At 46.0% G+C, this 26,597-nt stretch overlaps 2 protein-coding genes and 1 long non-coding RNA gene across 6 annotated transcripts in view; 2 read left to right on the top strand and 1 right to left on the bottom strand.

Annotated features, from left to right (window-relative positions):
* The window catches only part of wdr4 (WD repeat domain 4), a 99,606-nt gene that overhangs the window by 5,546 nt on the left and 67,463 nt on the right, over positions 1-26,597 (top strand). For all 3 annotated transcript variants that reach the window (XM_088383358.1, XM_088383355.1, XM_088383357.1), the window contains exons 2-4: positions 24,089-24,157; positions 24,335-24,472; positions 24,547-24,703. In XM_088383358.1, coding sequence (XP_088239484.1) covers positions 24,089-24,157; positions 24,335-24,472; positions 24,547-24,703 — 364 coding nt within the window. The remainder of the gene's footprint in view (positions 1-24,088; positions 24,158-24,334; positions 24,473-24,546; positions 24,704-26,597) is intronic.
* LOC148394680 (uncharacterized) lies at positions 8,228-12,119 on the bottom strand. 2 transcript variants are annotated; one of them, XR_015859918.1, is made up of 4 exons: positions 10,966-12,119; positions 10,695-10,864; positions 10,483-10,548; positions 8,228-9,359 (listed from the first exon to the last, which is right to left on the bottom strand). It is a non-coding gene; the product is annotated as an uncharacterized LOC148394680 (long non-coding RNA). The 2 variants fall into 2 exon arrangements; XR_015859917.1 differs by having other exon boundaries at positions 10,483-10,864.
* On the top strand, positions 12,391-13,847 carry LOC148394679 (uncharacterized). Its single transcript, XM_088383362.1, has one exon. It carries the CDS (start codon positions 12,597-12,599, stop codon positions 13,659-13,661), a length of 1,065 nt encoding a protein of 354 aa, XP_088239488.1. The 5' UTR covers positions 12,391-12,596; the 3' UTR covers positions 13,662-13,847.

Raw genomic sequence — 26,597 nt, 5'->3', positions numbered from 1 at the left:
AATGGTGGTCCTGTAGTTAGTAAGATGCTGAGCTCCCTGCCACACCTGCCTGCTGTTGTTGCTGTCCAGGTGATCCTCAATCCTCCTCTTGTAGTCCAACTGGGCCTCTCTGATGCCTCTCCTCAGGTTGGCTCTGGCTGCACTGTAGAGAGCCCCGTCCTCAGATCTGAGGGACAGGGCAGTGTCCTTCTCCTCCAGCAGCCGAAGGACCTCCCGGGTCATCCAGGGCTTCTGGTTAGGGTATATCCGTATACGTTTGTCCACCGTGACTGTCTGTGCAGTGCTTGGTATAACACAGAACACGGTCTGTGAACACGTTCAGGTCCCGGTGTTCAAAGATGTCCCAGTTAGTCCTGTCGAAGCAGTCCTGCAACTAACGAGAGGTTTTAACAGTTTTAGTTATGACAGGAGCAGATTTCCCGATGATGGTATATGCAGGGATTAATAGCAGTGACATATGGTCAGACAGGTGAGGTAACTGTTTTGCCCTATAGCCTAGCTTGATGTTGGAGTAGACCTTCTCCAGAGTGTTAGCTCCTCTAGTGACACATTTAACACGTTTAACGTGCTGGTGGAATCTAGGGAGTGCTGCTTTCAAGTCTGCATGATTAAAGTTCCCTGCTATGATGTGACCTGCGTCAGGATATCTGCTCAGCTGGCTGCTAATACTGCCATGTAATAGTCCAATAGCTATCTTAGCATTAGCCGCCGGAGGTATGTAGACAACAGTCGTCATGACGACGATAAATTCACGAGGGAGGTAAAAGGGCCTACATTTAGTAGTCGCATACTCCAGGTCCTTGCTCTTGCCGGAGTTCTCAGTCCTGTCATGACGCTGTGTGGTGTAGCCTGCTAGCTCGATAGCAGAGTCCGGTATGAGTGGATGAAGCCAGGTTTCTGTTATCAGCAGCATGCAGCAGTCCTTCACGGTCCGGTTCGCTGAGATCTGTAGCCTTAGTTCATCCATCTTGTTAGTGAGAGACCTGGCGTTGGTGAGAAACAGGCTAGGGAGCGGTGGTTTGAACGGCCACTTCCGTAGCCTGTTTAGCGCGCCGGACCTGCAGCCTCGCTTTTGCCTCCTCTCTCTGCGCCGCCTTCGCTTCCTTCCAGCGGGGATGGGGATCCAAGGGAAGCTGGGGCGCCTGATGATATCCTCCGGTGTGTTTTGAGAGCGGTGAAACTCCGCTGTGACACTCCAATCGCAGCAAACTCCTATCCTGAGAAGCTCCTGCCGGTTGTAGGTGGTGTATGATCGACAAACAGTGAGTACAAACACTAACAAAAAATAAACAATGCGTAGATCGGGAGAGCACTGAGCCGCTGCAACTGCGTGCGCCGCCATGACAGCTGCACTGCAGATTTGGAGGTGCTGACCCTCATCCCGACCGTGTCACACTCGGCTGCGAACCGCTCAAGTGAGAGCTGGAGATCATGGCTTGAAGAGGCCAACAGCACCACGTCGTCTGCAAAAAGCTGAGATGCAATGCTGAGGTCCCCAAACAGGACACCCTCAACGCCTCGGCTGTGCCTAGAAATTCTGTCCATCAGTTATGAACAGAATCAGTCACAAAGGGCAGCCTTGGCGCAGTCCAACCCTCACCGGGAACGAATCCGACTTACTGTTGGAAATGCGGACCATACTCTGCCATCGATGATACAGGGACAGAACCGTCCTTATCAGTTGGTTCGGCACCCCGTACTTCCGAAGCACCCTCCACAGAAATTTCCGAGGACACAGTCGAACGCCTTCTCCAAGTCCATAAAGCGCATGTGGACTGGTTGAGTGAACCCCCACGCACCCTCAAGGATCCTGCCAAGGGTATAGAGTTGGTCCACTGTTCCACAGCCAGGACGAAAACCACACTGCTCCTCCTGAATCCGAGATTCGACCTCCCGACAGGCCCTCCTCTCCAGCACCCCTGAATAGACCCTACCAGGGCGGCTGAGGTCTGTGATTCCTCTGTAGTTGGAACACACCCTCCGGTCCCCCTTCTTAAAGAGGGGAACCACCACCCCAGTCTGCCAATCCAGAGGCACCGTCTCCGATGTCTACGCAATTTTGTAGACGCGTGTGAGCCAGGACAACCGCACAACATCCAGAGCCTTTAAGAACTCCGAGCGGATCTCATCCACCCCCGGGGCCTTGCCTCTGAGGAGTTTTTTTAACTACTTCAGTGACTTCGACCCCAGAGATTGGAGGGTCCATCTCAGAGTCTCCAGGCCCTGCTTCCACAGTGGAACGCGTGTCGGTGGAATTGAGGAGGTCTTCTCTCCACCGATTCATGACGTCCTGAGTCAAGGTCAGCAGCATGCCATGTCTATCAGCTTGACGGCATCCCTTACCGCCGGTGTCCACCAGTTGGTTAGTGGGTTGCCGCCATGACAGGCACTGACCACCTTACGGCCGCAGTACACCTGCGTGAAGCTGCCCCCCACCCCACGCAAAATTTAAGGAAAATAGTTTGTGCAGGTTTGTGCTGTAAAAATTTTCATTTGTGCTGCAACGGTTTTTTAGTTATGAAAGATTATTTTATAGGTCATCCAGAGTTCACCCAGCCCCCCATCTGCTCCAAATAAACTCAAAATGGTACCGTTCGTTTGTGCTCCGTTTGTGCTGGTTTGTGCTGCAAAAACTTTTGTTTGTGCTGCTACGGTTTCGTAGATATTACACATTTAATTTATAGCGATGATGTCACCCAGCCCCCCATTTAACTCCAAATGGACCCAAAATGGTACCGTTCGTTTGTGTTTAGTTTGTGCTGGTTTGTGCCGGTTTGTGCCGCAAAAACTTTCGTTTGTGGTGCTACGGTTTCGTAGATATTACACATTTAATTTGTAGTGATGATGTCACTCAGCCCCCCATTTACCTCCAAATGGACCCCAAATGGTACCGTTCGTTTGTGCTTCGTTTGTGCTGGTTTGTGCTGCAAAAACTTTCATTTGTGCGGGAACCGTTTTTTGTTATGAAAGATTATTTTATAGGTCATCCAGAGTTCACCCAGGCCCCCATCTGCTCCAAATGAACCCAAAATGGTACCATTCGTTTGTGCTTCATTTGTGCTGGTATGTACTGCAAAAACTTTCGTTTGTGCTGGTACGGTTTCGTAGATATCAAACATTTATTGCGATGACATCATTCAGCCCTCATTCAGCCCCATTGACTACGAAATGGACCCAAAATGGTACCGTTTGTTTGCGCTCAGTGAATAATTCAATTTATCATTTATTTAATATTAATTTATTTTCTAGAGATGTCAAATCCTTGCTCCATGGATCGTTAATTAACCATTTGTTTGTGCCATTGCAATTTTTCATTATTAAAATCATGCATCTTCATTAACCCCCTGTCATGTATTTCATTCTAACAATTTTTCGCTTGACAACCTGATAACTCATCAATTCTTACAAATGTATTATCCAACTAATTACCATGCAAAGTTACCTCTGTAGGCCGGCAAGATATATCGCAACAGGGTGGTGAAAAACAAAGACGTGCAACTTTTTCAAGCGACAAGTGCACAACTAACTATCTCCGAAGATTAAGTAACAGTAATTTAAGTAACAACTGAAAGTGTTTTTTTTCTGGGAAGTGACCATCGACCAATGTAAGTAAAATGTGTAAAAAAACAAGTTCATACAATATAGAATTAAAAACACCCCAGGAATAGCTAGTTACCTAACATTGTCATATTAGACGTGTGTAATTTGCACAGACCAAGAAAACTAAATTTCGAAAGAAAGCATGCTTGATACATCTTGATGTCAAAATTTTTTTCCCTTTGCAGCATTTTTCCATCTATGCATAGCAATTACCGTAATTTCCGGACTATAAGTCGCGTTTTTTTTCACAGTTTGGGTGGGGGGGCGATTTGTTCTCAGGAGCGACTTGTATATTATGTATATATGTTTTTTTCACAAATTTTTACTTGATCATTAAGACAACAATTACTTACAAGTATAGTTGACCACTTCCTATGTTATTTTTAGTATAGTTGATCACTTCACATGCTTTTATGTCTTTATCTTGAACATATTCAAAACATAAAAAATAGAGAAAACATCAAATAAAGCAATTAACACTTTAAAGCACCATATCCAAGTCTGCTGTATGTACACTTGCTCCATTTTTGCGCCTCTTATATTTATTATTATTTTATTATTATTTGTTTAGTTATCATTTATTCAACACCCTTATTTATTCATTGTTTGTGGCTTCTTGTTTTTTTTTTTGTGTTGTGTTGGATTTTGTCCACAATTTAGGGAGCGCGTTATCTGCGCCTCACGGCAAAAGCCATTGCCAATCACCTGTTATCCAATTTACTCACTGCGTGCTCGTTTGATTTCTTCAGATTTAGGAAAATGCTAAGACACTGAAGCAGAAATTAGACTTACACAGGTTGGTTGAGTTCAATCACAATTCTTGTTCAAAAAGCTCTGTTTTCAGGAAAGTACAATACAGCGCTGGGCCCTTCAAGAGCGGAAAGTCTCCATTCAGAAAAGGCAACGTTCAAGGTTCTTTGGTTAGCTTATATCAGCTGCACATGCCAGTGTAGGCCGAGTTTGATGGGTGATGAGTCTTTGGGGTGGGGCAAGTTTGCCATGGGAGTGGGTGCTGGTTATGGGCGATTCGGTGTGTGTGGGGGCTGTTGTCTTCCATCCCGTCTTTCGGCCTTGGCGATCATAAAGGACCAACGTACCCACGTAAGGACTACCGGCATCATTAGTGGTTATCATTTCTAAGTGACACGGAGGACAAAGAGTTTGAAGGAATTAAGGATTTGGAGTGACATAGAAGGTTTGAAAAACTATTATGGCTTTTGCGCACGCCCGGTCCTACTCTACTGAGTCGGGGGCCGGCGCTCGGCCGAGTGGCTGTCCGCGAACGGTGCATGGGGCTCAGACATGGCCATTACGCACGCCCGGTCCTATGCCATGGAGCTCTCGTGTCTGGAAGTCCACGCCGCCACACGCTTGGAAGTTTGTTTTGTTTAATAAAGAGCCGTTTACCAAACCCACGTCTATCCTTGTACTTTGTTAACGCTACAATATAGTTATATACTAGATCTGTGGAATAAAGACGAGGCTGACGTCAGGGCGCACGCGCGGCGATGTTGACAAAGGACGAGGAATTTGATCGATGGATTTAATGGATTTAAAGTGCACGGATGGTTTGATAATATTATTGCTTATATTATAGTTATTTGAAATATAGTTTATCTATCGTTATATGAGCCTGTGGAATATTTTGAAGTGCAAGCGCCCTCAGCCGCGCACACCCATTGTTGACAAAGAACGATCGATGGATTTAATGAATTGGAGTGACACCGATGATTTTATAAACATGTTATTCATGTAATAGTTGTCCTTAATCACTCTATAGGTTACGTCAGGCCCGTTTTCAGCTCTTTGTTTGTGTTTGTCACGTTAGCATACCTATCGTTTAGCCTGTTGCTATCGTTTAGCCTGTTGTTGCTCGTTCATGACTGTTTTTGGTGTGGGATTTTGTCGAATAAATTGGCCCCCAAAATGCGACTTATACTCCGGAGTGACTTATATATGTTTTTTTTTCACTTTTTGGGGCATTTTATGGCTGGTGCGACTTATACTCCGGAGCGACTTATGGTCTGGAAAATACGGTATAATGAACACGTATGTGTTATTTTAATTATTCAGGCAATGAGTCCAGATTATATTTATTTGCCCTCCAACTAGATGCCCAAACAACCAGCAGTAGACAATGATTTAATTGTTGCAGTTCTCTGCTCATCAAAAGAGGCCATACTTGAAAATGGAAACATAGCCACTCCATGCGCTACTGTGTAGACCACATATGTCAGAGTTACGGCCCGAGGGCCAGATCCGGCCCGCGAATTGATTATCTATGGCCCCCTGGATGATATTGAATTACTATTAGAACCGGCCCGCAGGCCACAGCTGGTGTTTTGCACGCACCAACACTACATTTCCCACAATGCAACGGTAGCCCGCGATGTCCCTGCAGCTTGCACAAGCGGCTTCATTATTCATCAGTAGTCAGAGCAGAGTTCAACTTTCTGATACCCCCCTCCTCAAAAATGGCTAAACGTAAGGTGGACGCTGAGAACAGGGGGTTTCAGGCCAGGTGGGAGGCAGAGTACATGTTTACGGAGGTAAGACGCAAACTTGTGTGTCTTCTGTGTGGAGAAAATGCGGCTGTAATGAAAGAATTAAATTTAAGAAGGCACTATCGAACGTCAAAGAAACACACAGACCAAGACAAGAAAATGGAATATGAACAAAAGCTACAGAAGGTGGAAGAATTAAAACGAGGCCTTAAGTCCAGACAGGCTATGTTCACGTATGCTAAATCGCAAAGCGAGGCTGCTGCCAAGGCTAGCTTTATTGTGGCAAAAGAGATCGCCAAATCAGCCCGGCCCTTTGCAGAAGGAGAGTTGATCAAAAACGGGTTTTGAGCCTCAGAGCCTAACCCCGAACATTGATGAACTTGTACAAAAGATGAGACACCTCTAAGTATCAGGCTCAGCCTCAGACAAGTGAGCATCACAGAACAGTAACGTATTTTCCGTTTTTTAATTCGGTTACATTTTTACATTTGTTTCTACAAGACGTGATTTTTCTTTGAAGAAAGTATTGTTTTGTCTGTGTGCCGTACATTTTTGCATTTTATTTATTTATATTTATTTTTCAGTTGAATGGACCAAGGGAAAATTGCAGATAAGAGCCATAAGAAAGAATACAACTGATTTGATAAATTTTTTATTTTACGATTTGAAAGCAATGATCGGTAGATCATAGAGCAGCACAATAATACATTTTCAGTTTATAATGCATGCACTTTTATTTATGCATTTATCTTGATATTAAGAAACACATTTTGTTTTTAAAACAATTTAATTTTTTGCTGTTTGGCTGTTGAAAATATTTTCCCTTGAAGTTACTGACAGAGCCATAACAAAATATTGCCATATTCATTTAATCATTAAATAATGTACACTGTGTTAGGTCTTAGTTCAATAGGCTATGTGCAATCATTCCGATATATTTTAATAAACATTGAACCAGTCCGGCCCTCGGCTTGTAGCAAATTTGTTTTTTTGGCCCTCGGTGTGTTTGACTTTGACATCCCTGGTGTAGACAGATCTGAGTGACCAGTTGGAAAAGAAGATGTCTGCAAACGCTCTGTACACCTTTGTAAAAATAAACAGACACTATATCTGGTCAGCTCCGGGATTCAGTCATGATGAAACTAACCTGAAACTAGCAGTGAAGCAAGCTCGGAATCAGGCCCCTTTTACCCTGAACGGTCATTTCAGCTTCATATTCCTTTTGACAAGTGGATGGAATTTATTCCGGAAAAGGCTGAATACAAAGATAAGAACTGTCGAACCCAAAAAAGAGAATATACAATTTTGAAGCATGGCACTTGGACCCACATCATAACAGTTAAAATTCCTTGCACATTTGTTTTTAAAAGAGCCAAGGTCTATCCATTGGTCTCAAATAATTATATCGAAATCAGAGGATGCTGCAAGGAGTGTTGTTGGAATAATTTAGCGGTGAAGCTTTGGCCTGCCAATAAGTTTTATGTATCCTTCCTGTCCTTCTCTTATCCGTTTAACTGCTGTAAGAGGCCTTCACCAGTGATGAGCAGAGCTCCTTTGCACAGGCAAAATGTTTTTTGTTTAGTTCAAAGGAACTTCTTTCCTTTTTGTTTAACTGTAGCTTTGATTCATAGATTGTTGTTGATCGGAACTGGTTTTCTTTGGTAAGTGTTATAGAAAAGACGTACAGTTGGAAGTAGTTGTATATAAGTTATCCCATATTTACTTAATGTTTGTTTAAGGAACTGCATACAAGTTACCTCACATTTACTTACTGAAGTGTTTAGGATTAGTTACTCATTATTATTGTGTGTTGTGTTAGTTTACCAAGAAGATAAACTTGGCAAAGGTTTAGTTGCATTGTTCCACAGGAAAGCGGCATTCAATGTGCTTCAAGGTATCTGATCACAGTCGAGGACGAGTCAGCCAACCATGGAGAAGCCAGCCGGTTGAGGAAGCAGGACAGACTCTGCAATTCCAGTGCTGGAGTCACGAATCGGCCAAGGCCTCGCACCACATAACATTCAAAGTCAAAAGGCAAAGTCAAAGTCTGCTTTATTGTCAATTTCTTCACATGCCAAGACACACAAAGAGATAGAAATTACATTCCCACTATCCCACGGTGACAAGACAGTTCGCAATGTACATACAAGCAAACAACACAAGAAAGATAAAACAAGAAGGCACAATCAATGAATAAATAAGAGTGATGAATAAATAATAAATAAACAAATAACACAAATAAGTACAGGACGCTACGCAGAGGGGGGAAGAGAGTTCAGGATCCTAACAGCCTGGAGAAAGAACCTGTTGGTGAGCCTGGCGGTGCGGGAGCGCAGGCTCCTGTACCTCTCCCCAGAGGGCAGAAGATCAAACAAAGAGTGAGCGGGGTGACTCACATCACTCACAATCGTGGTCGCCTTGCGGGCGAGATGGGTTGCGTAAATGCCCTTCAGAGAGGGGAGTGAAGCACCAATAATCGCTGCAGGGCCTTCATGTTGTATGCAGTGCAGCTACCACCCCAGACAGCGATACAACTGGAGAGGACGCTCTCAATGGTGCCACGGTAGAATGTAGTCATGACGGCCGGCGGAGCACTAGCTCGCCTGAGTTTCCGCAGGAAGTACAAGCGGCACTGAGTTTTCTTCGCCAGTGACGCGGTGTTGGCGCACCAGGAGAGGTCCTCACTGATGTGCACCCCCAGGAATTTGGTGCTGCTCACCCTCACCACCACAGCACCGTCGATGGTCAGCGGTTAGCTAATCAGCGTTGCTCCAGCCACAATCTCCCCTCCCTTAAGTGTAGCAATGCCTCTGTAACCAGGGCAACCAAAACATTAAAAAGAGGAGTACGCAGAGTAAGGACTCAGAATTGATGCAGATTGTAACTGAGCTTCCTTTCTCTACCTTTCTCCTCGCGAGTAAACCTATCCTGGTTGTCTTCTCTTCTTTGTTCCAGCGTGTGGTTTAATGTCTGATGGTACTTAGACCTGACAAGTGTCATGGCCTTCTCAACATTAATTGTGGCAGAGAGCCCAAAATTAACAGCCCAATCATATTTAACTGTTTCATTAAGAACAGTGATGACTCCCTACACACTGGTAGCTCCAAGCGGTTTCTATCTGGACAGTTGCGTGTGCAGGTAGCCAAGGAACTTTGTGAGGGCAAGATGGAACCACATGTATGGCGAACATCACAGGCAAATAAACTGATGGACTTCGGAGATTCTGAGCCAAGCCATCTGCCAAATTTGGCCACCCTGTGCAAGGCAAAACAAGAGAAAAATGATTTGGCATTAGGTGACAAAAGTCCAATTTTCTCATTGTAGATGTTGAAATACAGTGCACCTCACAGTCACAGCCTCAAAGACATTGGACTTGACACGTTTTTCTGTCACTATTGGAGTCAAACAGAAATGCATGTGTGCAAGACCTTAAAGAAATCTCACCCAATATTATGTGTTGATGCAACTGGCTCAATAGTTTAAAAACTGATGAGACCAAATGGCATGTCTGGCCATATCTTCCTGTATCAGGGTGTTATGACAGGGCATACCAGCTCCAGTGTCCCAGTCGTGCAAATGCTTTCAGAGAAGCATGATGTTAATGCTATCACACAGTGGCTGAAGGAATGGATCCATGCAGGTGCACCTGTTCCCAAAGAAGCAGTGAGTGACTTTTCTCTGGCGATTCTTGGAGCTCTAGTAGAGGCTTTTACCCCTCATCCTGATCTGAAGAGCTACATCAATGAGTGCTTTAACATTTTACGTGGGAATCAACCTGGACATCTACCCCCATGTTTTGTCAGGGTAGATATAGCACACTGCATTAAGATGATCTGCCGATGGGACTGCCTTAAAAACAAAAGACCTCGTTAAGGATTTCTTTGTCAGGTCAATAGCACAGCTTCTTAAGTCACAATGTTTGCAACATGCAAAAGAACTTCTTCGTGCCATCACCATTGTGGCACTGAGTGAAACAAAGGGTAATGACAGTTCTGGAGTCCTATCCCATCAGAAAAGTGCAAGAGATACTCGAGAGCGCAAATCGCAGAAGAATTTGTCCCCATTTCAGATGAGGAAGTTGAGGGACAAGAAGCAGGTAATGCATTAAATCAGTACATCCAGACTCGTGTCCGACAGTGGGTGACAGAAGTATGTGAGGAGAGTAGGTCACTGCCATGGCTGGTGGGGATCGAGACAACATCCACTTCCTTTATTATTATTATTATTACCCACATAACAAGACTTGGAGGTTACTTGCCACTCTGGACAGCAATAATGGTCCCTCTCTTTAAAATCACTAGCATCACTGCAAGTTCCGCAGCTGTTGAAGCAGAGTTCAAAAACATAAAAAAAGGCCTTTTCAAGCATGAAAGCCTACCCATTCGTGTGGACCGGTTTGTTGCTCGTCATCTTTCCTTCATTGAGGGAAACATCCGGATTTGCTCTGGAAAACAAAAAAGTAAAAAGGATGTGTGTGATACCACGACTGTCAAAGAGCCTGAAAATGTCTGCACTACTTCTCAAACTGAAGTAGTAAACAAAAGGGAAAAAAAATCTCATCCTGGAGGGGAGCCAGATGCATCTACTAACAGTCTTCCAATGGATGACAATGCAGTTGAAAACTGGAGAGGTTTAGCGGTTCCACCGAAAGGTCCTGCAGGCCTCTGGCATGGCTTATCTTCAGACTGCTGCTGAAGAGGGACTCAGCCTTCCTGACTCTCTCTGCCTCAGGCCAATTGAAAATCCTTCCCAGTGTCCCGCTGCATTCAAAACACAGGACAACAGTACAGGCAAGGCTTTGTGTTCAGGGAATGTTACTCACAGCTACAATCTGGGAGAGTTTGTGTGGATTGACACTGACCTTGGTAGCAGTTGCAAGGAAGTTGCCTTGCTTGAATTTCCCTCCAGTCTGGAGTTAAAAGAGAAGACTTTTACTTTGCTTAAGACTTCCGGCGGCCGGCGCACTCAGGCCACTCGATCGATCGTCGCTCTTCGGGCACAAAGTATGGCAGCGGACCAAGAGGTTTGTTCGGCTTCGTGCACCAACTGCACCCTTCTCTTAGAGAGGTTGTCAGTGCTAGAGGGATGTGTCCGCAAGTTAGAGCAGAATAGTGCGATAACAGTAGTTGCGGCGGACATAGACGCGGGCTGTCGTCAGCCCGCTAGCCCGGTTAGCATTAGCCCCAAGCGGCCTGCTAATCGCGATGAGCCAGGTAAGACGCATAGCCGTCCAAAGTCATCTCGGTCTACTGGCCCTCGCACTTTGGTCATAGGTGACTCCATTACCCGAAACATTACGCTTAAAAATCCAGCCACGGTAATGTGTATTCCTGGGGGCAGAGCACCCAACATAGAAGCTAATCTTAGGGAGCTGACTCGCAATAGGCCTAGTCAACAGCGTAGTTCCACCAACACTAGCTACTCGGACATAGTGATACACGTCGGCTCCAATGATGTTAGGATGAGACAATCAGAGATCACAAAGTAAAACATAGCGAGGACTTGTGATCTTGCCAGAAAGATGAGTCGGCATCGAGTATTTGTCTCTGGCCCCCTGCCTGGGAGAGGCACGGATGAGAGGTTTAGTAGATTAGTCTCCCTTAATCGATGGATGGCTGGGTTCTGTAAAAAGCAGGGACTGTATTTTATAGATAACTGGTCCTCCTTCTGGGGCCGCCCTGACCTGCTGAGGAAGGACGGCCTTCACCCTAACCGTGAAGGCGCCTTCACTCTTTCTAGGAATATAGATTACTGTTTGAGCCACTCATGACAAGTCACTTTAGAGCAGGCCAGGGCACAGGTGATTAGACCACCTGTGAGGATGGGTTTGGAGTCTGTTAAGTTAAAGTTAACTAGCGCTAGGCTAGACTTTCAGCATACACATAGCTCCTCGTGTAGACTAGAGCGCGACAGTTTAAATAGTGCTGCAGTACACATAAACACACTTTCTACTGGGGTAGTAGACAAATCCAATCACTCTTTCCCGACTGGTCTTGCTGATGAAACGGTGCCTGTTAATTTTACTCGCATCCCGTTTAAAAATCCTTCGATAGATACGCACCCTGATCGACCGATTACACTTAAACTCGGTTTTATGAATATTAGGTCGCTTCATACGAAAGCAGTTCTCGTTAATGACCTTATCATGGAACGTAATCTAAACGTTTTTGGTCTTTGCGAGACCTGGTTAAAACCTAACGAACTGCTGCCACTTAACGAGGCCTCGCCTCCAAATTTTGTGAGCTCGCATGTGGCGCGTCCTCGAAAAAAGGGTGGGGGTGTCGCCCTCATCTCAAATTCTGAGCTTAGATTTAGGCCTCGCTCAATTCACGTATTTAAAACATTTGAAGTTCTCATTGTGCGTTCCACTGCTTTACCGTCATTCTATCTTGCTGTTATCTATCGTCCACCTGGGGGGCTTACTCTGGATTCCTGGATGAATTTTCAGAATTTGTGGCTGATCTAGTGACAAATGCAGATAATATAGTTATCATGGGTGATTTCAACATCCACATGAATTCACCGTCAGAACCACTGACTTCGACATTTCAGACTTTAATCGATATGTTTGGTTTTACGCAAGCTGTACAGGCAGCAACGCATAAGGATGGAAATACCTTAGATCTGGTATTATCCCGGGGACTAGCAACCTCAAATATAGCAGTACTGCCATACACTACTGTTCTGTCTGATCATTTCTTAATAAAATTTGAAATTTTAGTTCCTTGTCAAAGACCAGAGAACAATCAGAATTATAGCAGCCGTAATTTTAACTCCATGACTGCAACTGCGCTATTTGAGTTACTGTTGCCGGCAACCGCCATGTTTCCCGCATACAGCGACTCTATTGCTAATCTTACAAATGAATTCAATGCGACATTATTAAAAGCCATCAACTCTGTGGCGCAGCTACGTCTGAAAACTCGCTGTAGATGGCCAACTCCGTGGTTCACAGATGAAACACGTACGCTTAAACAATTATGTAGAAAGCATGAGCGCAGATGGCGTTTAACCAAACTTGAGGTTTTTCATCAGGCATGGAAGGAAAGCCTCCTGAAATATAAAGATGCGCTTATCTTAGCAAAAACTCGTTATTTTTCGCAAGTCATTAATCTCAATAAAAACAATCCTAAATACCTATTTGATACAGTGGCAAAGCTAACTCTGCGCCGGCCGACCCCCGATAGCTCCTTCCACTCAGCTGACGAGTTTATGAATTTTTTTGCTCAAAAGATTGAGTCCATTAGGGACGAGATCAAGAAGACCATTCCAATCGCTCCGCCGGTTACTAGCGTTGGGGATCATGCAATAACCCTCTCAAATTTTAAAAGCGTGTCCCTTGAAATGCTTACAAAATTGGTTAGTGCAACTAAACAAACAACATGTTTACTCGACCCGCCTCCAGCCAAACTACTTAAAGAATTATTTCCAATTTTAGGACCGTCCGTCTTAAATATAATCAATCTGTCTGTCTCCTCTGGGATAGTGCCAACAGCCTTTAAAACCGCCATTATTAAACCGTTACTTAAGCGAGAAAATCTTGACCCGGACTGTTAGTCTCCCTTAATCGATGGATGGCTGGGTTCTGTAAAAAGCAGGGACTGTATTTTATAGATAACCGGTCCTCCTTCTGGGTTACTTAAGCGAGCAAATCTTGACCCAGACTGTATCAGTAACTATAGGCCAGTTTCAAAACTCCCATTCATAGCAAAACTTCTTGAAAAAGTAGTAGCGCAGCAGCTTATTGACTACATGATCGCTAATAATCGATATGACGCTTTTCAGTCTGGTTTTAGAGCTAATCATTCCACAGAGACAGCACTTGCTAAAGTGACTAATGATCTCCTCATAGCTATGGATTCAAATACGTCGTCTGTATTGTTACTACTCGATCTTAGTGCTGCCTTTGACACTGTAGACTTCGATATTCTATTAGGGCGTCTTCAAAGTTGTGTTGGTATCTCAGGGTCAGCACTCAGCTGGTTCAATTCTTATCTATCAGACAGGACGCAACGTGTGGTCCATGGCAATATGTCCTCTAAGCTCTATAATGTTACGTGTGGTGTCCCACAGGGATCGGTACTTATTTAATATTTATATGATTCCGCTTGGGGACATAATACGTAAATATAATATTAGTTTTCAATGCTACGCGGACGACACCCAGTTATATATGCCGTTATTGATGACAGATCCGCGGGACTGTTGTAATCTCGAGGCGTGCCTTGCGGAGATCAAGCAATGGATGTCTCTCAATTTCCTTCGTCTTAACCTAGATAAAACTGAGATGTTGATAATTGGTCCTACTCGTTATCAACACTTATTTAAGGAAACCACTATAACTATAGATAACCGTACTATCACTCAGAGTGAAACTGTAACTAATCTCGGGGTAATATTTGACCAAACGCTCTCCTTTCAAAAACACATTAAGAATATAACCAGGATTGCGTTTTTTCACCTTCGTAATATCGATTCGTCCGATTCTCTCGACCAGGGATGCGGAAACTATTGTACATGCGTTCGCCACGTCGCGCCTGGACTACTGTAATGTATTATTCTCTGGTCTTCCTAAGTCCAGTATCAAAAGTCGACAGTTAGTGCAAAATGCCGCTGCGAGGCTGCTCTCACGGTCAAGAAAATTTGATCACATTACCCCAATATTAGCCAAATTACATTGGCTCCCGGTCCATTTGAGATGTGACTTCAAGGTTCTTCTACTAACCTATAAATCACTGCATGGCTTAGCGCCTTCATATCTCGTCGACCTAGTCGTTCCTTATCTTCCGTCTCGTAACCTTCGTTCGCAAAACTCTAGTCTTTTAGTTACACCAAGGGCCAAGAAAATGTCTGCAGGTTCTAGAGCATTCTTTATTCGGGCTCCAGAAATTTGGAATGCTTTACCAATGGATATTAGAACTACTACCTCAGTAGAAACATTTAAGACACGCTTAAAGACACATTTCTATGAGATGGCCTTTAACTAACTTGGATTGGCCGATTTGGCCGGAGTTTGTGTTGTTCTCTCTGCCCACCCCCTCCCTGGCTGGGTTAGGTGGCGCAAAAGCTGATAGCAGGTAGCTGGACTCTCGGGGACCAATTCAGGATGAAGAAACTGCAGCTCAACCTCCTTGAAGACACCGCCAGGACAATCGAGGGCACCTCCGACATCCATTTTTTTTCATTGATTTTCATATATTATGTATTACCTGTCCCCTCCGTGAGTCGTCACCTTATCGTGGTGGAGGGGTTTGCGTGCCCTTATGATCCTAGGAGCCATGTTGTCGGGGGCTTCATGCCCCTGGTAGGGTCACACATGGCAAACGGGTCCTAGGTGAGGGGCCAGACAAAGCACAGCTCACAGAAGCCCCTTATGACGATTGAAATAAATGGACTTCGTTTTCCTTTGCCCGGACGCGGGTCACCGGGGCCTCCCTCTGGAGCCAGGCCTGGAGGCGGGGCTCGAAGGCGAGCGTCTGGTGGCCGGGCCTTCACCCATGGGGCCCGGCCAGGCATAGCCCGAAAAGGAAACGTGGGTCCCCCTTCCCATGGGCTCACCACCTGTGGGAGGGGCCGAAGGGGTCGGGTGCAATGTGAGCTGGGCGGCAGCCAAAGGCAGGGACCTTGGCGGTCTGATCCCCGGCTGCAGAAGCTGGCTCTTGGGACATGGAATGTCACCTCTCTGGCTGGAAAGGAGCCCGAGCTGGTGTGCGAGGCAGAAAAATTCCGACTAGATATAGTCGGACTCTCCTCCACGCACAGTTTGGGTTCCAGTACAAGCCCTCTCGAGAGGGGCTGGATTCTCTTCCACTCTGGAGTTGCCCACGGCGAGAGGCGTCGAGCAGGTGTGGGTATACTTATTGCCCCCCGGCTGGGCGCCTGCACATTGGGGTTCACCCCGGTGAACGAGAGGGTAGCCTCCCTCCGCCTCCGGGTGGGGGAACGGGTCCTGACTGTTGTTTGTGTCTATGCACCAAACGGCAGCTCAGAGTACCCACCCTTCTTGGGGTCCCTGGAGGAAGTGCTGGAGAGCGCACCTTCTGGGGACTCCATCGTTCTACTGGGTGACTTCAATGCTCACGTGGGCAATGACAGTGAGACCTGGAAGGGCGTGATTGGGAGGAATGGCCCCCCCGATCTGAACCCGAGCGGTGTTCTATTGTTGGACTTCTGTGCTCGACATGGATTTTCAATAATGAACACCATGTTCAAGCATAAGGGTGTCCATGTGTGCACTTGGCACCAGGACACCCTAGGTCGCAGTTCGATGATCGACTTTGTAGTCGTGTCATCGGATTTGCGGCCGCATGTTTTGGACACTCGGGTGAAGAGAGGGGCGGAGCTGTCAACTGATCACCACCTGGTGGTGGGTTGGCTCCGATGGTGGGGGAAGATGCCGGTCCGACCTGGCAGACCCAAACGCTCTGTGAGGGTCTGCTGGGAACGTCTGGCAGAATCTCCTGTCAGGAAGAGCTTCAACTCCCACCTCCGGCAGAGCTTTTCCCACGTCCCTGGGGAGGCGGGGGACATTGAGTCTGAGTGGACCATGTTCCGCGCCTCCATTGTTGAGGCGGCCGACCGGAGCTGTGGCCGTAAGGTCGTTGGTGCCTGTCGTGGCGGCAATCCCCGAACCCGCTGGTGGACACCGGCGGTAAGGGATGCCGTCAAGCTGAAGAAGGAGTCCTATCGGGCCATTTTGGCCTGCGGGACTCCGGAGGCAGCTGACAGGTACCGGATGGCCAAGCGGAACGCGGCTTCGGCGGTTGCTGAGGCAAAAACCCGGGCGTGGGAGGAGTTTCGTGAGGCCATGGAAAATGACTTTCGGACGGCTTTGAGGAAATTCTGGTCCACCATCCGGCGTCTCAGGAGGGGGAAGCTGTGCAACGTCAACACTGTTTACAGTGGGGATGGCGTGCTGCTGACCTCGACTCGGGACGTCGTGAGTCGGTGGGGAGAATACTTCGAAGATCTCCTCAATTCCACCTACACGCCTTCCATTGAGGAAGCAGGGCCTGGAGACTCTGAGGCGGATTCTCCAATCTCTGGGGTCGAAGTCACTGAGGTAGTTAAAAAACTCCTCGGTGGCAAGGCCCCGGGGGTGGATGAGATCCGCCCGGAGTTCTTAAAGGCTCTGGATGTTGTGGGGCTGTCATGGCTGACACGCTTCTACAACGTTGCGTGGACATCGGGGACAGTGCCTCTGGATTGGCAGACTGGGGTGGTGGTTCCCCTCTTTAAGAAGGGGGACCGGAGGGTGTGTTCCAATTACAGGGGAATCACACTCCTCAGCCTCCCTGGTAAAGTCTATTCAGGGGTGCTGGAGAGGAGGGTCTGTCGGGAGGTCGAACCTCGGATTCAGGAGGAGCAGTGTGGCTTTTGTCCTGGCCGTGGAACAGTGGACCAGCTCTACATCCTCGGCAGGATCCTCGAGGGTGCATGGGAGTTCGCCCAACCAGTCCACATGTGTTTTGTGGACTTGGAGAAGGCGTTCGACCGTGTCCCTCGGGAGGTTCTGTGGAGGGTGCTTCGGGAGTACGGGGTGCCGAGCCAACTGATAAGGGCGGTTCGGTCCCTGTATCACCGATGCCAGAGTCTGGTCCGCATTTCCGGCAGTAAGTCGGATTCGTTCCCAGTGAGGGTTGGACTCCGCCAAGGCTGCCCTTTGTCACCGATTCTGTTCATAATTTTTATGGACAGAATTTCTAGGCGCAGCCGAGGCGTTGAGGGGGTCCGGTTTGGGGACCTCAGCATCGCGTCTCTGCTTTTTGCAGATGACGTGGTGCTGTTGGCTTCTTCAGGCCGTGATCTCCAGCTCTCGCTGGAACGGTTCGCAGCCGAGTGTGAAGCGGTCGGGCTGAGGGTCAGCACCTCCAAATCCGAGTCCATGGTCCTCGATCGGAAAAGGGTGGAATGCCCTCTCCGGATCGGGGATGAGATCCTACCCCAAGTGGAGGAGTTCAAGTATCTTGGAGTCTTGTTCACGAGTGAGGGGAGGATGGAGCGCGAGATCGACAGGCGGATCGGTGCAGCGTCGGCAGTAATGCGGACCCTGTACCGGTCCGTTGTGGTGAAGAGAGAGCTGAGCCAAAAGGCAAAGCTCTCAATTTACCGGTCGATTTACGCTCCTACCCTCACCTATGGTCACGAGCTATGGGTCGTGACCGAAAGAACGAGATCCTGTATACAAGCGGCCGAAATGAGTTTTCTCCGCAGGATGTCCGGGCTCTCCCTTAGAGATAGGGTGAGAAGCTCGGTCATCCGGGAGAGACTCGGAGTAGAGTCGCTACTCCTCCACGTTGAGAGGAGCCAGATGAGGTGGCTCGGGCATCTTATCAGGATGCCTCCTGGACGCCTCCCTGGCGAGGTGTTCCGGGCATGTCCCACCGGTAGGAGACCCCGGGGACGACCCAGGACGCGCTGGAGAGACTATGTCTCTCAGCTGGCCTGGGAACGCCTTGGGATCCCCCGGGATGAGCTGGATGAAGTGGCTGGGGAGAGGGAAGTCTGGGAGTCCCTCCTAAAGCTGCTGCCCCCGCGACCTGACCCCAGATAAGCGGAAGAAGATGGATGGATGGATGGATGTATTACTTGTGCCCTCTCTGCATCCATTACAACCTGGTGATCCTGAAAGGGGGATCCTTCCATCTGTGGTCCCTTCTCAAGGTTTCTCATTTTCCCCTGGCAGGGGTTTTTTGAGTTTTTCCTTGCCCTTTTGGGAGCTTATGATCAGGGGATGCTTTGAGAATAATTGTCAATTTTTTGGCTATGTGAAGCCCTTTGAGACTCTTTGTGATTTAGGGCTATACAAATAAACTTGACTTGACTTGACTTGAGAGCAGTCATTGCCTTTGAACCAGGACTGACCCAGGATTCTCTTGGGCATTATGTGGCATACTGCAGGAGGACTGCATATGCCTGGGAGTTGTATAATGACCTGGGAAGTGGAGTGAAAGCAACATCAGTAAATACTTCTTCCCACATGCTGTGTTATACACAGTGCAGTGATGCATTGTTTGAATTGTTGAAAAACAGTGTTGATAATGTTCCCTTTGACAAATAAAAATATTTTTTCACGTTTTCAACTTTCTTTTTCTGGCTGTCATCAGCTTCATCTACATGTATTAATTGTTGCATTGATTTATGTTTTTGAACGTGTTAGCGTTTCGCTCATTCCAACTTATTTTGCAAGAACCACACGGGAGACAAGTAAGTCCTTTTAGACACCTGCAGGTGGAGAGTCCATTCGTCGCTGTGCGTGCAGCGATGATCGAATGGAGGTCTGACTCTCGCCCCCTGCAAGAGTATTTTTATTAAGAGAAACAGGGTGGGGGTAAGAATGGACTGAATAGAGAAAGCCCTTAACCTCTAGTCAAAACATAGCAAGGGGTGTTTTATGACTTTTTGTTGTGTTTTACGGATGGGACAAGCTGGGTTATTTATTACAGGTTGCATTCCAACATAATCATACGTTAAAGATAATCTGGAAAACCCTGACAGAACGGACGTAGACTCACCAGGTGTTTAGGTTGCGATGAGCCTTTTTCACGTCTGATGTAATTTAAAAAAATTATCATATAGGCTTATTTATAACAGGGAAATTAATCAATGAGCACGATAAAAACATATTTTCAGAAATATCCTCGTACTAAAAGTCATTTAGTGCAGTGAAAGTTTTCTGTAAGCTAAAAAAAAAGGCTAAGAACATATTTACCTTGTATTCGTCCTGTATTAGGGGTATTCCAAGAGCTTGAAATTCGTGACGAAATACGGTGACATCGCGAAACATTGGAAGACAATGATACCTTGTAAAATAAAACTGAAATAACAACTTACTACAGTAAAAGAAAATACTGTAAGATGAAGCTACTTGAGATGTACAATTTCTTCAAAAAAGAAACAGAAAAGTGTTTAATTTCATTGCAGTAGCAGTGGCTTCCATGGGTAAACTCGTGTAGTCAATGTCCCACGTGTTATGGCTCGGAATAGCATGTTTTCTACTGAGAAAGCAGACGATAAACTTACCTCCACAGACGTTACAGTCGCTGGTACTTCTTAGTATTTGCATTTTAGCTCAATAGCTCCAAGGTCATGTGACCTTTTGAACCCAAATTTTAATGGATGACTTGAACACGTGGGCTGGTTGAGATACACCTCTTAGATTTTCATTCCAATGCTTCAATTATTTTTGGTGAATTTATTACTTCCCAACACCTTATGACCCAAAATGTTGAGGGATTTTTTACTGTAAAAACTAGCATTTCAAGCTCAATAGCTACTAGGTCATGTGCCCTTTTGACCCCACATTTTCAAGGATGACACTTCCACATGGTTTGCTTGAGACACCTCTTGGATTTTCATTCCGATGCTTCAATTATTTTTGATGAATTTATTACTTCCCAATATCAGCAATTTATCGCAATATTGTCTAAGACCAATACTATTTAGTATTTATATGATTCCGCGTGGGGACATAATACATTAGTTTTCAATGTTATGCGGATGACAACCAATTATATATGCTGTTACCGATGACAAATCCGCGGGACTGTTGTAATCTTGAGGCACGCCTTGCAGAGATTAAACAATGGATGTCTCTCAATTTCTTACGTCTTATCCCAGATAAAACTGAGATGTTGATAATTGGTCCTGCTCATTATTATCACTTATTTAAGGAAACCACTATATAAATGGTTAAACTTTCAGTCATAGAGATACTTTAACTAATCTCGGGGTTGAATTTGACCAAAGCTCTCTTTTCAAAATCACAGTAAGAACATAACTAGAATTGCGTTCCTTTCACCTCCGTAATATTGCTAAGATCCGTCCGATTCTTTCAACTAGTGATGCGTAAACTATTATAAATGCGTTTATTACATGCCTTGATTACAGTGACGCATTATTCTCTGGTCTTCCTAAGTCCAGTATTAAAAGTCTACCGCTCACACGGATGAGAAAATTTGATCACATTACCCCAACATTCGCCAACATACAGTATCACAAAATTGAGTACACCCCACTCATTTCTGCAATGTTTTAATTATATCTTGTCATGGGACAACACTGAAGAAATTAAAGTAAATATATTGTTACTTCAAAGTAACTCAAAATACAACAATGAATGTGTAAAATGCTGGCTACAAAAGTGAGTACACCCCAACTGAAAATGTCAAAATTGGATCCAAATGTCAATATTTTGTGTGGCCACCATTAATTTCCAGCACCGCCGTAACCCTTTTTGGCATGGAGTTCACCAGAGCTTCACAGGTCGCCGCTGGAATCCTCTTCCACTCTTCCATGATGATATCACGGAGCTGGTGGATGTTGGAGACCTTGCGCTCCTCCACCTTCCATTTGAGGATCCCCCCCAGATGTTCAATAGGGTTTTGGTCTGGGGACATGCGTGGCCAGTCCATCACCTTCACCCTCAGCTTCTTTAGGAAGGCAGTGGTCGTCTTGGAGGTGTGTTTGGGGTCGTTGTCGTGTTGGAATACTTCTAGTTTACGGAGGGAGGGGATCATGCTCTGCTTCAGTATTCCACATTACATGTTGGCATTCATCGTTCCCTCTGAACTGTAGCACCCCAGTGCCAGCAGCACTCATACAGCCCCAGACCATGACGCTCCCACCACCATGCTTGACTGTAGGGAAGACACACTTCTCTTTGTACTCTTAACCTGGTTGCCGCCACACATGCTGGACAGCATCTGAACCAAATGTGTTTATCTTGGTCTCATCAGACCACAGTACATGGTTCCAGTAACCCATATCCTTAGTCTGCTTGTCTTCAGCAAACCTTTTGCGAGCTGTCTTGTCCATCTTTTTTAGAAGAGGCTTTTTCCTGGGACGACAGCCATGCAGATCAATTGAATGCCGTGTGCAGCGTATGGTCTGAGCTAAGACAGACTTACCCCCACCCCTTCAATCTCTACAGCAATGCTGGCAGCACTCATACGCCTGTTTTCCAAAGCCAACCTCTGAATATGACGCTGAGCGCGCGCACACAACTTCTTTGGTCGACCATGGCGAGGCCTGTTTTGAATGGAGATTGTCCTCTTAAACCGCTGTATGGTCTTAGCCACCGTGCTACAGCTCAGTTTCAGGGTATTGGCAATCTTCTTATAGCCCTAGGCCATCTTTATGTCGAGCAATAATTCTTTTTTTTAGATCCTCAGAGAGTTCTCTGCCATGAGGTGCCATGTTGAACTTCCTGTGACCAGTATGAGAGTGAGAATACCTAATTTAATACACCTAATCCCCAATCACACCTAACACCTCATTACACTAACTAGTCACATTACACAGGGAGGAAAAATGCTGAATTGGTCCCAATTTTGGCTTAATTTTGAGATTTTCAGTTGGGGTGTACTCACTTTTGTTGCCAGCATTTTACACATTCATTGTTGCTCTCCAAGCTCTACAGTGACTACTTAACATTGGATCAAAGTGTCATTTCTTCAGTGTTGTCCCATGACAAGATATAATTAAAACATTGCTGAAATGAGATGGGTGTACTCACTTTTGTGAGATACTGTGGCACCATTGAGAGCGTCCTCACCAGTTGCATCGCTGTCTGGGGTGGTAACTGCACTGAACAGAACTTGAAGGCCCTGCAGCGCATAGTGAATACGGCTGGCAAGATTATTGGTGCTTCGCTTCCCTCCCTGAAGGACATTTACACCTCCCATCTCGCCCGCAAGGCAACCTCGATTGCCAGAGATGTGAGTCACCCGGCTCACTCCTTGTTTGACCTTCTGCCCTCTGGGAAGAGGTACAGGAGCCTGCGCTCCCGCACCACCAGACTCGCCAACAGCTTCTTTCTCCAGGCTGTTAGGGCCCTGAACTCGCTACCCCCTTCTGCGTAGCGTGCGGCACTGTTGCGCTATTTTCGGGAATGTCTGCTGTACGCGTTTTTACGCTCCTCTTAATTAATTATTTATTTATTTATTGTTGTGTTATTTATTCATTATTTATTCAGCACGCTTTTGTTATACTTGTTTACTGTTTGTCTGTTGTGAGCCATGTCTTGTCACCGTGGGATAGGGGGGAACGAAATTTCGGTTTCTTTGTGTGTCTTTGGCATGTGGAGAAATTGACAATAAAGCTGACTTTGACTTTGACTTTGACTTTACTGTTCATTGGCTTCCGGTACATTTAAGATGTGACTTCAAGGTTCTTCTGTTAACCTATACATCACTGCATGGCTTAGCGCTTTCGTATCTCATCGAACTAGTTGTTCCTTATGTTCTGTCCCGTAACCTCCACTCGCAAAACGCTAGTCTTTTGGCGACCCCGAAGGCCTAAAAGAAGTCTGTAGCATAGCATTTTCTATTTGGGCTCCAGAGCTTTGGAATGCCCTACCGATAGATATCAGAACTGCTACCTCAGTAGAAACATTTAAGACACGAATAAATTCAATCAAAATAAAGACACATTTTTATGCCATGGCCTTTAATTAACCTGTGGTGGCCAATTCGTCTGGAGTCTGTGTTTTCGTTCCACTCTGGAGTTGCCCACAGTGAGAGGTGCTGAACGAGTGTGGGCATGCTTATTGCCCCCCGGCTGGGTGCCTGAACGTTGGGGTTCACCTCGGTGAACGAGAGGGTAGGCTCACTTCGCCTCCGGGTGGGGGGGCGTAACCTAACTGTTGTTTGTGTCTATGCACCAAACTGCAGCTTAGAGTACCCGCTCTCGGCTCTCACCTGTTGAATTGTATTCAAACTACCGTATTTTCCGCACCATAAGGCGCTTTGGTTTTAAAAGCGCAGACTCAACTGAGGGGTCTATTTTGTATTTAATCCACACATAGGGCGCACGGCATTATAGGGCGCATGCATGCCATGACTTACGTTAAACAAAAAAAAAAAACGTCACGGGAGCAAGACAGTGAGTTCAGTTTTAATTAATACTGTCAATACAATCAAAATTGTTCATTTGATAAGTATTCCAGAATTCATTTCAAATATGTTTTTTTTTTTTTTTTGCAGAGAGCCATTTGTATTTGACTGTAGCACTGCCAAGAAAAAAGAAAATGATCCAGAGGCTTGCATCAATAGGTAAAATAGACAACTAATGCAAACTAAACATGTAAAGTTGAATAGAATTTTAACAATTATGTAGCTCTAAATACTGAAATACTCCTAGATTCATTTCATATGCATGTGATAAACCATATCTCTAAATACAGAAGACATTTTGTAATCATTTCTTTTTTCTGCCATCCACCACATCAGCCTTGGAGGTCCTAGTGGAAGTGACATAATAGTTTCCTTTGTTATTTCACCATCTGGAAAACTGGTGGCACTAATTGATGACTCTAAACGACTGGTCCTGTTTAAGAATGAGCATTCTTGGCAATGGGCCAGCACCAGGTAAAACTTCATACCTTCCATTACCGGCCATTTAATCTGTTGAAAGTTATTCAAGGCATATGTTTATTTTGCAGATGGTTGGTGAGGAGGGGCACGTCCTTGGTGTTTAACAGGGCAGAAGACGAGGTCCTTGTGGCTGATAAATCGGGTGACGTTTATTCCTTTTCGGTGAAGCAACCGGAGAAAGAAGGCGAGCTTAAGATGGGCCACCTATCCATGATCCTAGCTGTTGTAAGCATATATCATTAGCAGTCACAGGCCTGTATTTTATCAAAACTGATTTGTACTTGTTTAACAAGTACGTCTCTAACCGGGTTAGTCTCATTGAGGTTAAGAACTTATTTTCCAAGAGAAATCTGGCCAAAGACAGTAGCAAAATACACAGTTACAGAAGCGAGACAAGATCTAGTTTACAGAGCACAACATTTTAGATTTAGCCATCAATAAATTGCTCAAACAGTCAAGCTAAAACAACGACAATCTATATAAATGTCGTGGGACAATCCCGCATATTCTGTAGGAGTGACCCTCACCACAAGTAGGAAGTTTAGAGACAAAAGGACACGGGCACCCAAGGCAAGACACTGGCCAGGAGAGATGAAACCACAGTGAGTTGGTCGGATCTGTTTTTCCATCCCCAACCTGAGCCTTTTATTACATGAATTATAACAATATTATCAATACAAGAATCAATATGACATGACATACAAGAGGACTTCAATCCTGGTTTCACAACATGTTTGTTTGTTCTTTGGTTCTGTCCCTGGCCTATGTGTATTTCAGCAGGGCGGCTAGGTTATCGTGACCTGGTGTTTCTTCCTGGAACTGTTGTTCGTGTGCTATTCTCTGAACTAAAGTAAGATGAGTACATTAACACAGGATATACAAAATTATATGTAGGTGTATGAACCTGTAAAGAAGACATGATTGAAACATTACATTTGATAATATGGTTATATAGTATATATAATTTTCTTCTCAACTGTTTCCATGTCCTTCAATTTATATTTATAAACATTTAATAAATCAGTTCCTAAAATTTTAAGTCGTTTCGTTGGTGAGCCTGCCCACCGTCTGTTGTCTTCCGGGTTAAAGGAACACCACCGTCTGGTTTGTTGATTGCCGCGTCTGTCCTGGACCGTGTCCGCTACTTGTTTTGCGTTTTCTCGTTTTCAGTGCGCCCTTCTCCTCTTTTATTTCTTCTCGTGTTGTCTCCCATCCACCGCGCATCTCCGCAGCTCCGCTCGCACTTATCTGTTCCCTCTCCCTCGAACTAGCAGCGACATTAGCCAGCTAGCCAACAGCCAGCTGGCCAAACCACCACCGGACCCTCCTGCCTCCCGGCTCTGAGCCTGTGGCCGCTTGCTCTGGACTCGGGTGAGTGCTCTTGTGTGTTTGTAGTGGTAGTTGTGCCGGCCCGAACTGGCCCGCTGTGTCCCTCCAGACCAACAGCAACAGCTTTGACCCAGCTCTCTGGCCATTCGGCTAGCGATCTCGGGGGGAGCCTCCACTCCCTGCAAGCTCGCCAGCCGTGGCTCAGCTGTGTGCACCAATGGCACACTGGTGCCTGCTGTTCATGCGGGTACAGTCGAGGTCGACCAACACCACTCACTGCACCAACATCACCACCCGGTCCACTGCTGCTTCCACACATCTCACTGCTTTAAGCTAACCAGCTACTAGCCACTTCTAACATACTACCTGGACCACTTTCAGCTGCTGTCACGTCTCATCTCCTCCGTGGACTATTACCTCTACTACTTCAGGCTCCTACTCCACCAACTTCTCGCTCACTCATCTACACTGCTGCTGATCTTCACCGTCTCAACAATAACCACTGTCTCCCTGCTGCTGTTGCCTCCGCTGCCAGCAAAGCTGGGATCCTTCGCCGTCGCTGCTACATCCACCGTGGCGCTGGACTGTCTTTTAACTGACACGTCCCTAACGGCTCACCCATCCCCTTTTTCTGGACTACCTCCTGCCCACCCCCTGTCACCCCCACCTCCCGTACTGCCAACCTCAACAACCTCCACCCCCCCGCTCCTCCATCCATCTTCTTCGCACTGCTGAACTGTTGCTCCCTCTCCAACAAATAATTTTTTTAATTGCTACTGGACAATAACTG

This window comes from Syngnathus floridae, chromosome 8, assembly GCF_059516105.1.
Source record: "Syngnathus floridae isolate MCC-2025c chromosome 8, RoL_Sflo_1.0, whole genome shotgun sequence".
In the NCBI taxonomy this organism is placed as follows: domain Eukaryota; kingdom Metazoa; phylum Chordata; class Actinopteri; order Syngnathiformes; family Syngnathidae; genus Syngnathus; species Syngnathus floridae.
This window is presented reverse-complemented; position numbering and strand designations above follow the sequence as displayed.